General features: G+C 60.3%; 1 protein-coding gene across 1 annotated transcript; it reads left to right on the top strand.

The window, feature by feature from the left end:
• Positions 1-7561, top strand: NTRK1 (neurotrophic receptor tyrosine kinase 1; the record flags this gene model as incomplete). Its single annotated transcript, XM_031556905.1, has 17 exons — positions 1-116; positions 1497-1571; positions 1649-1720; positions 2179-2247; positions 2571-2725; positions 2811-2956; positions 3057-3183; positions 3298-3627; positions 3827-3844; positions 3991-4049; positions 4322-4424; positions 4722-4868; positions 4957-5087; positions 5151-5323; positions 6317-6557; positions 6714-6872; positions 7023-7561. Coding segments are annotated over 17 exons (2307 nt in total), but the record flags the coding sequence as incomplete, so codon positions are not given.
• Positions 7562-10731: the final 3170 nt, after the last annotated feature.

Here is a 10731-nt window from a genome sequence, read left to right as displayed (position 1 = left end):
CCCGCCTGCCCCGCGCAATGCCGCTGCCCCGAGCCCCGCATCCTGCGCTGCCGGGAGCCCCGCACCGTGAGCAGCCTCAGCGCCCTGCTGCTGGGCACCCGCCGCCTCACCGACGTGTGAGTGGGGAAGGGCAGAGGGACAGCGATGAGATGGGGACTTGAGGATGGGGTCATATGATGAGGAGAGGGAGCAGGGATGGGGATGAGAAAGGGGACTAGTGTTGGAGATGGGGTCTGGGGATGAGGATGAGAAAGGGGATAAGGACGGGACAGAGTAGTGAGGCTGGGACAGGCTGATGAGGATGGAGATGAGGAAGCGGATGGCAGTGGGGTCAGGGCATTTGGACCAGGACACAGTGGTGGGGCTGGAGGACATACATGGTGGTGGCACTGGGATAGTGCTGGGGCACTATGGGGAGCAGGGCTGCCTGGAGGGGGGTTGTTGGGGTGCAAAGGCGGGAGGAATCCCTGCTGTGGACTCACAGGGAGTGAGGGAGGGACTCAGGACAATTCTTTGCCTCCTCCTATGAAGTCCCAGTAGGGCTGGGGTGCAGCAGGGTCCACAGACAGGGAGCACCCATGCTGCAGTGGGCAGTGATGGGGAGCAGGAGGAAACTGGACCCTTTGTCCCCACCACGATGATGCTGTCCAGCTAGCCCGAGACTTGTGGGTTGGGAAGCTGAGGGGCAATTGAACCCCTACCCCTCTGGATCTGAGAGGAATGATTCTCCAGCATGGGGAGAGCACAGTATGCTGGGGTACTCAGCTGGGGTGCAGAAGGGGTTTGGGCACCCACACTGCCTGGGTTGGGGCATGTCTCTTCCATTCCCCCTCTGCTGTGTGCTGGGATGAGGAGGGAGCAGGGGTGAGTGGTGACTGTTTGGGTGCCATCAGGGTGTCTGGGCTCCTGGGTCCTCACCCTGCTGCACTGCTGTATTGCTGGGGCGGCTGCCGCACACCTCCCTGCCTCAGTTTCTCCATGTGCTGGAGACACTGAGCTGCAGGCGCTGCCAGCTCTTTGTTCACTGCCTGACAGGGTGGGGTGGATGGTGATCCCCCAAGAGACCACCTGCCATTCTTCTGTTGTGTCTCCCTCATCCCCATCGTGAGCTGGGGGGTGGGGGTGGCTGGAAAATCCCACACTGGCTCCCAAAGGGGCTTTCCTTAGGAAAAGAAGCACTGGGGAAACAGTCTGCTTCTCAGTGCCACCGTCACATTACAGGGCACTGTGGGTGCAGGGAGAAGTGAGGACACATAAAGGGGCTTTGGCGGAGTGGGGCTGAGGCTGGGCCAACTCGCTTTCTGGGTGGGACTGTGGGTTCTGAGTGGAAGCTCAGCTCTGGCCCCAGTGTGCCAGCTCAGCCCAAGGGAAACTGAGGCCCAGAGGAGCAGCTTGGCTCTGTCCGTATCCCCATCCTAGGGCTGCTCCCCCTGCTCTGGCAGTGGTGATCCCAGAATGGGGGCCTGATCCCCACCTGCTGCCCTGTTGCCTTCCAGCATCATCGAGAACCAACCACTGCTGACATCTCTGACCCAGAATGACACCAGAATGCTGTGGGACCTCAGGCACCTGTGAGCCCCTTGGGATGGGATGGGGAGGATGGGGGACAGGGTTCCTACTGCACATGCTTAGCCCTTGCCTCCCCCAGCACCATCTCCAATTCGGGGCTGCAGCACATATCTGACGATGCTTTCCAGGACACCCACAGGCTGAGCCATGTGTGAGTACCCCCCTCCTAGGGCTCGGGTCCCCATCTCCATGCATGTCAACCCCCTCAGGGCACTCATCCCCACGCAGGGTGGCTTTGTCCCTGCACTCTGGAAGGATCGATGCTGTCCCACTGCCTAGAAGCAAAACTCGATCCAGAGGGACTGCGTGGGGTTGTGCTGCTGAATGTGAAACCATTGATCGGGGCTGGAGCCCCCGGGAACTCTGTGCAGTGCAGCTCTGTGCAGGAGGGGATGCTGGAGAGTGGGGGGAGGGAGGGAGAACCTACCCCAGGGATGATGGAGATCCCTGGAAGGGGCACCTAAAGGCTGGGCTGGCAGCCAGCCTGGTGCATGTGCTTCTGCTTGGTCATGGTGTGACAGCTCTGTTCCTGGCATATGAGAGATCCCTGTGTGTGAGGGTGATGCAGGATGAGGGGAGAAGAGAGGCTGATGGGGTCTGTGCTTGCAGGAATCTCTCCTTCAATGCGTTGACCAGCCTCTCCTGGAAATCCTTCCAGCATCTGCCCCTGCAGGAGCTGTGAGTGCCATGGGGAGGGTGCAGGGCATGGGGCATGGCTGGGGATATATCTCTGGGGGAAGATGTGGGAGCAGGGACGGGGCTGGGGATGCACTGTGGCTGTGGCAACACTCGTACAGACCCAGCTGCAGATATGCAGCTCCGACAGCCCCAGGTGTGCACAGCAGAGATGGGAACAGGGACAGGGATGGGGACAGCACAGCACATACAGCGCAGCATCTGCACAGCAAGCTGCCCTGGGTGCAGCCATCCATCCTGTGCACCCCAGGCTTGATGCGGCTGGGGATGCACTGCATGCAGCTCGTATCCTCTCCCTGTCTCAGCATCCTGGAGGGAAACCCCTTCAATTGCTCCTGTGGGATCCGCTGGCTGCAGTTGTGGCAGAACGGGAGCCGTGCTGAGCTGGGCAACCAGTCGCTGGTCTGCTGGGAGGGCAGCGCTCTCGTGGCCCTGGGCAGCCACCTCCTGTATGGCTGTGGTAGGTGGCACAGGGGGATCCAAACCCAACCTTGAGCCCATTGTGGGTGAGGACAGCATGGGGACAGCTCATCTCTCCTCGGCAGAGCCCCCCACCGCCCGCATTGAGCACCCCGATGTGGTGCTGCGCCAAGGGGACAACATCAACCTCACCTGCCACATCTGGGGTGAGCCACCAGCCACCGGGGAGTGGGTGCTCCCTGACATGGGATCAGAACCATCTGTCACCAAGGCAAGGCTTGGGGCACGGCGGGGACCTTCCAGGCACACCATCCCCCTGCAGCATCCCCTCAGTGCAGGATGTGCTCACCCCATCCCGGTGCTCCCTGCAGCTCTCGGAGTGGGAGCTTGTCCTGGAGATCAACAACATCTCCTCCAGCCTCAACCACAAGGACCTCACATGCCGGGCAGAGAATGAGGCGGGGCTGGCGGAGGACAGCGTGATGCTGAATGTCACCTGTAAGCTACCCAGGGGATGTGGTGATGGTGGTGGGGAGGTGGGGTGAGGGGCAGCTTTGGGGTCGCATGTTTGGGGATGCATGTTTGGGGACACAGGCAGCTCTGTCCCCACAGTCCCGCCGGTGATCCTGCTCTTGCATGAGGCCATCTCGCAGCACTTCTGGTGCATCCCCTTCTCAGTGGACAGCAACCCAGCACCCAGCATCCTTTGGTTCTTCAATGGCTCGGCGCTGCCTGAGGGGCCCTACATCCACACGCGCATTGTGGAGTACGAGCCCAACTCCACCATACTGCACGGCTGCCTCCAGCTCAATCGCCCCACACATGTCAACAACGGCAACTACACCCTCATGGTGCAGAACCCCCTGGGCAGCGCCACCCGCAGCATCCAGGGCCGCTTCATGGATAACCCCTTCAGCTTCAGCCCCGAGGACCCCATCCCCGGTGCGTCACAGTGGGGCTGAAGGAGATGTGCTGCCCCAGTCCTGACATTGGGGCACCAAACCCCTCTGTTCCCACCCTGCCAAGGGGTTCTGTGCCCCCACATGCCTCGGTTTCCCCAAGGAGTTGGAAGGAAACGTGGGACTCTCTCATGGGGGGGAGATGGTTAACGTGTGCTCTTTCCTTTTTCCATGCTGCATAGTGTCCATATCTCCGCTGGGTGAGTGCTGGAGCATGCTGCTCCCCCTGCTCCAACCTCCCTAGCCATGGTGACTGGGGCTAGCCCCCTGATAAGGATGCAGTGATTGTACAGGAGTGAGGATGTGCCCCCACCCCACACTCACCCTGTGCCCTCTCCCCACACAGGCACCAGGAACAGCTCTCTGGAGGGCCCCGTGGAGACAGCGGATGAGCACACATTTGGGGTGAGGGCTCGGCTGGAATGGGGTGCTCTGTGATTTGGGGCAGGGGGCACAAGGATACCTGTGGGAAAGCAAAGCAGTCCTTAAAGTGAAGGCAAACCGGAGGCAAGGTGAGGTGGGATGGGATAGGATGAAGGCAGCCACCTGCCCTCCTTTGTGCCTCAGTTTCCCCAGTAGATTTGCGACCACCTCTGCTGCTGGAGCTGGGAGAAGGGTGCTGTCCTTGGCTTTGCAACAGGACCCTGGCCCCATCCCCACCATTCCTTCTGTCCCAGGTCTCCGTGGCCGTGGCTTTGGCTGTCTTCGCCTCCCTCTTCCTCTCCGTCATGCTCATCGTGCTCAACAAGTGCGGGCGCCGCTCCAAGTTCGGCATTAACCGTGAGTCCCCTCTTCCTGCACCGGGTGGGGGCACAGCCATGGGGCAATGGTCCCCACGGGTCCCCATTGCCTGGCACCCTCTGGGGCACTGGGTGGCGGTGGGGCCCCGCCGGGGCTAGGCAGTGCGGGCAGCAGCTGCTAATTCACTCCTGGAATGGATTCAGCCTGCAAATGGGTTTGATCGCACTGGCTTCCCCCGGGGCTGGGGGGGGGATGCTCGGCAGCACCTGGCACTGCTGCACAAAGCACTCCTCACCCCTCTGTGATGGCCCTGTCCATGTGCCCCTGTCCCTGCAGGCTCAGCCGTGCTGGCCCAGGAGGATGACCTGGCCATGTCGCTGCACTTCATGAACCTGGGCAGCAGCCCTATGTCCTCCACAGAGAGCAAGCTGGATGGGCTGAAGAGCAACTTCATCGAAAACCCACAGTATTTCTGCAACGCCTGTAAGGCTGGGGGGCTCCAGCGTCCCCCACTGCTCGCCATTGTCCTCCTGGCGTGGAGGCTCGGGGCTGATGGGTGCGGGTCCTCCAGGTGTGCACCATGTGCAGCGCCGTGACATCGTGCTCAAGTGGGAGCTGGGCGAGGGCGCCTTTGGGAAAGTCTTCCTGGCTGAGTGTTCCCACCTCCTCCCGGAGCAGGAGAAGACGTTGGTGGCTGTGAAGGTGAGGGGTTGGGGATGGGGGTCCCGGGCTGTTTGGTGCTGGGTTAACACCATGTGTTTGCAGGCACTGAAGGAGGTGACGGAGAGCGCGCGGCTCGACTTCCAGCGGGAAGCGGAGCTGCTGACGGTGCTGCAGCACGAGCACATCGTCAAGTTCTACGGTGTGTGCACCGAGGGTGAGCCCCTCATCATGGTCTTCGAGTACATGAAGCACGGAGACCTCAACCGCTTCCTCAGGTGGGCCCAGCCCCGCGCCCCCTCCCCGCTCCATCAGCGTGGCTCAGACAGCCGCTCTGCGCTCGCTGCTAATGCAGCCCTCCTTGCAATATTGATTAGATTAGCTGTCTGAGAGGCTTAAATAGAGAGAGATTGGCCATCAGCTGGAATAAGCAGAGACTTTTCGATTGGCCCCCCAGGTATTGCTGATAGACGGGGGGGCTGCCAGAGGCATCGCTTTAGTGGCCACGCGATGAGCTCTGAGACGTGGCTTTTATGATTATTGTTATGGGACTTGGCATTAATGGTTCTGCCGAGCAGAGCCCCTCGCTCCTGGCCCGGCCTCCCCGGCCCAGCTGTCAGCAGCACTGGGCATCAAAGCAGTGTGCAGCCCCCGGCCCGCTCACACCCTGGCTCTGTGCATGCCTGCTGCTTTCACACCTCCTGGCGCCCAGTGATGCACAGCCCTCCCAGCTCAGCGCCGCCGATGTGTGCACAGCATTCCTGGCATGTGCATCCATGGAATTCCTTGCTGTGGATGCTCTCATGTGTGCACTAGCCCCGTTTGCGTGCACGTGTGTGTGTGTGCATGCTTCTTCTGCATGTGTGCACTCTTATGCCTGCTTTCCCTTGCACGCATGCATGCACACACAGGTTGATGTGTTCTTCAGCATGCATGCTCACAGGTGCATGGTTTTCCTTGGCATGGCTGCACACTTTCCCAGTATGCACACAGCCTTCTCTATCCTGGGCATAGACACGTATGCACACATGTTTATACCTTCCTGTGGGCATGCACACACACATGCACTTCCTTCCCTATCATGCATGCACACACATGTACTGCACCTTGCATGGCTGCACACATGCATGTACTTTCCCTGCATGCACGCACAGCATTTCCCAGGACATGTGCAAACACACTTCCAGGCACAAATATGCACACCTGCACGCTTTTCTCTGCACACACACACACACACACACATGCATACTGAGCACCCTCTGCCCTGCCAGGTCCCACGGGCCAGACGCCAAGATCCTGGACCAAGGGCAGGGACAGCCCTGTGGGCAGCTGACACTGAGCCACATGCTGCAAATCGCCACGCAGATCGCCTCAGGTATGGTCTACCTGGCATCCCTGCACTTTGTGCACCGTGACCTGGCCACCCGCAACTGCCTGGTGGGCCACGATCTGGTGGTGAAGATTGGGGACTTTGGCATGTCCCGTGATATCTACAGCACCGACTACTACCGGGTAAGCTCTGCGCCCTCCCCGCCTCGAATTTCCATTCCATCTGCTGCCCCTTCCACAGCCCCATCCCTATTTAATGGTGCTGCTGAGCACTCAGTGGGGGTTTGGGAAGAGGAGGGCCGGGGGGGGGGTCCACGCTGATTGTTCTGCTCTGTGCAGGTGGGCGGTCGGACCATGCTTCCCATCCGCTGGATGCCGCCTGAGAGCATCCTGTACCGCAAGTTCACCACTGAGAGTGACATCTGGAGCTTTGGCGTGGTGCTGTGGGAGATCTTCACCTACGGGAAGCAGCCCTGGTACCAGCTCTCCAACACTGAGGTGGGCTCAACATGGGCTCTGCATATGGGGCTGAGGATGGTGCTGGGCTTGGCACCGCGTCCGCAAGTGGGATGGGGGAAAGCGAGGGACCCCTTCGCTCTGTGGGGTCCGGATGGGGGCTGTGGGCTCCACGTCCCCCTGCTCCCACAGGCTATCGAGTGCATCACGCAGGGCCGGGAGCTGGAGCGGCCCCGCACGTGTCCCTCCGAGGTGTATGACATCATGCAGAGCTGCTGGCAGCGAGAGCCACAGCAGCGCCAGCGCATCCAGGACATCCACAGCCGCCTGCAAGCCTTGGTCAAGACTCCTCCCATCTACCTGGACATCCTGGGCTGAGAGGGAACCCCATCACCCCCAGGCTGGCCGGTGTGCTCCGGCACTGCTCCCACTGTCCCCACACCCTGGACAGATGCCCTGATGCTGGAGAGGGCTTAAAATCTGTTTGTCACAGCGAGCCCCCTGAGGGGCTGTAGGGTTGGAGCTGTGCCCGTGGGCTGTGGCTGTGGCATTTCCCCACTGTGGGTTTGCCCCTGGAGAGGCACAACCAGGACCCCCAGCCCCACGGGGGGCACTTGGCTGTTCAATGTCATGGTTGCTCCAACCCTCCCCATCCCAGTGCCTGGCTAGGTGGATGCCCTGCGTGCTCTCCCAGTCTGCGGTGATCCTGGTCAGTAATAAAAGTGTCTACTTCTCTGCTGAGCTGCCAGCTGGCTGCCCATGGAGTGTCTGCTGGGTGCCAGGGAGGGGGAGGCGCTCTGGGGAGAAAGTCTGCTTTTTGGGGCAGGGGAAGGGGAGCAGAGGGGACATGGTGGCATAGGGATGGCTTGTCCCCATTCCATGGCATTGAGTGAGGTGTGGGTTGGTGGTGCTGACGGGTGGGTTTGGATTAGGAGAGGAGTGAGGATGTGCAAAGCCAAGGTGCAGGTGAGGGGGATGTTGTCCCCAGTCCAGAGAGGGACATGGAGCCACTTCAGGGACTCTCTAGCTGACCCAGGGCTGTGCACAGCAGGTGAATCCCTGTGCTAGAGGTGTGGGGTGGGGACCCTGTGAGCACAAAGGGATGAAGAAGCCAAACCCCCAAACAAAGGGCAAAGCCCTCCCTTCCCCACGCACTGTCACCGGAGCCATGGGGTTATCAAATGCCCTGTAGCGTCCACTTAATCATCCTTCCCAGGGCTCTCCGGCCGCCTTGGTAATGTTTGAGACCTGGATCTGACTGTAATGGAGCAGAATTGATTTCATCTGGCTAATTAGGCAGTGCAGGCTGGGCCCTGGCAGCTACTTTGTTACCCACTGTGACCTGAGATAAGGAGAGGGAAGAGGAGACCTGGGGAAACTGAGGCACGGTGCATTGCCATGCCATGGAGCAGCACCACGCCATGGTGCGTTGCTGTGGGGCTGTACTGTGCCGGATGGCTGGGGCTGCATGCAGCACAGCAGGAGCAGTAGGAAACCAGAGCCATCCTCAGTGTCCCTGGCAACTCTGCCCCTGCAATCCTCTCCCTGCAGAGGGCACAGCTCTAGCTGCCAGCCCCAGGGTAGGATGTGGTGGCCAGCAAAATGGGTGACCACCAATGCCAGCACTGAGCCAATGGGGAAACTGAGGCAGCGAGCCTTGGGGCTGCCATACAGGTGTGCAAACAGCCGCTTTGCAGTGGGGCTGTGGTTCCTGTCCCCTTGTTAAGCCCCAGAGCTCCGGTGGGACCAGGGGGGGGCCAAGCAGTGCCCCACATGCAGCCCTTATTCATGAGGTGGTGGCAGCGTCCCCACTTATGCATGATCAGAGGAGAGTGCCCTCCTTCCTTGGGGTTCTCTAATCTCTGCTTGCGCTGATTTATGGGCTTTTCCCTCTTATCTAATTTGAGGAAGGAACAAGATTACAACTGTGAGCTTTTCCAGCGCTGCACTGCAAATTGCCTCTTCGGTCAATACTGTTCCCGCAGAGGGGAAGCAGCGGCCACGCGCTGTCCAAGCACAGGAAAAAGACCAAACTGCCCCAAAAAGGACCTGAGCATGGCAATATGAGAGCACCATGTGCACTGGGGGGGAGAACCTGGTGTGGGTTTCCCTGCGGCTGTGCCTCGGTTTCCCCGTGGGGCAGAGAGGGAAGGGTTAAGCCCTGCTCCCAGAAATGTGCAGCTCTGATTGATTTATCCCCACCCCACAGTTTCTCCATTTCAGCTGCTCCAGGGGGAGCGGTAATGGACTCTGGCAATGAGGTAATTAACGGCTCTGCTCCTTGGGAAAGTTCCTTTCTTAGCAGCACAGCAGCCGAGCTGAGGACAGGGCCCTTCCAGGGTCCCAGACCTCATCCTGTATCCAATGGGGCTGCAAAGGGATTTTTCATGATGCAGCCTCATCCTGCCTGGATCCGGGCTACCTCTAGTGCTGCTCATGTTGCTGGCTCTGCTCCCCCCTCAGATGGAGCTGTGGTACCAGGGATGCCCTTGTGGGACACCTCACAGGGATGGGGCAGGAGGAGGCCCAAGAGGCTGCTTCGTTACAGGGACCGTGTATGGGATTGCCCAGTTCGGGGTTTCCCACTTTAGGGGGGACCATATTGTGGTGGTGACAGATGTGGGGCTGCAGCTGCATCCTGGCGCCGTGGGTCCTGGGGCGGATGAGCACTGACCGGACCCTGTGTGTCTCCTAAGTGCACTTGTGGGCCCAGTTCCCCCCGGCCTGGTGGTCTCAGGGGGGCTGCAGAGGCATCTCAACACTAATGAGGCGCAGCTGAAGTGCTGTTGAAGTGTCCCAGAGCAGCATTTCCCGGTGACCACAGGGATGCCTTATTTAAGAATAGCAGAGGGGGGTCAGTTCTGCCCAGTTCCCAGCTCCGGTGTCCCCATCCTGGTCCCATTGTCTCCAACTTGTAACCTTTGTGTTCTCGTCCTCAGTGGCTCCAGGCAGAGTCATTTGGGGCAGCCCCTCTGGCTGCGGGTGGGCTGCATCCTAATGGAACCCAAGTGGGCAAGGGGGGGAGCGGCAAAGCCACGCTGGGATGTGAAAATCGTTATGAGTGATTAGAGCTATTACTGTAACGAGGAGAGGCAATTAATGGCGCCTTGACATCAGTTGAGGCCAGCTAATGTACGTGCTTGCTGGGAGAGGGGAGAGGCTGGGTATGGGGAGGGGGCAAAGCATGGGGCTGAGTGTGGGGACCCCGGCACAGAGCTGCTGTGTAGGGATGAAATATGCATGGGAAGCCCAGGATACGGGGTAATACATGGGCACAGAGCATGGGATGTTGGGGTGGGGGGGGAAGGGGGGTTGTGTGATGGGGTATCCCGTGATGTAGGGATGACGTGTGGCTGGGATACAGATGTGTGTGCCTGGGGTGCAGGGATGCAGCGTGGCTAAGAGAGCCAAAATTTGGGATGGCATGTACCCAAGAAGGTAAAATGCGTGCCTGGGGTACAAGGGTAGCACACAGCTTGGGAACCCACACTGTGAGGGTGATGCACAGCCTGGATCCCAAAGTGATGCAAACTGAGGATGCCAGCACAACGTGTGCCTGCTCTGCAGGGCTGAGGCGCTGCCGGGAATACCAGGGCGTGGGGGATGATGTTTGGCAACGATCCTGGGTTGCAAAGAAGCTGCAACACGGGGATGCTGCGTGGCCGAGGTGCAGGGATGGGAGCACAACATACGTCGGTACCGCGACAACGCGTGCTTTGCTCTCAGCCCGGCTCTGCTCGCAGCCGCCACCAGATGCTGCTGTTCGGCCGGGGGACGCCCGCTACCCGCAGCCCCCGGAGCTCGACCCGATCCGACCGCACCGCGGGGATCCCCCGGGGTCGTCCGGGATGCGGAGCCGCTCCCGCACCGCTCCGCAAAACCGCCGGGACCGGAGCTACAC

This window comes from Meleagris gallopavo, chromosome 27 (assembly GCF_000146605.3).
Source record: "Meleagris gallopavo isolate NT-WF06-2002-E0010 breed Aviagen turkey brand Nicholas breeding stock chromosome 27, Turkey_5.1, whole genome shotgun sequence".
Lineage (NCBI taxonomy): Eukaryota > Metazoa > Chordata > Aves > Galliformes > Phasianidae > Meleagris > Meleagris gallopavo.
Note: the sequence above shows the minus strand (reverse complement) of the source record. Positions and strands in the feature narration are given on the sequence as shown.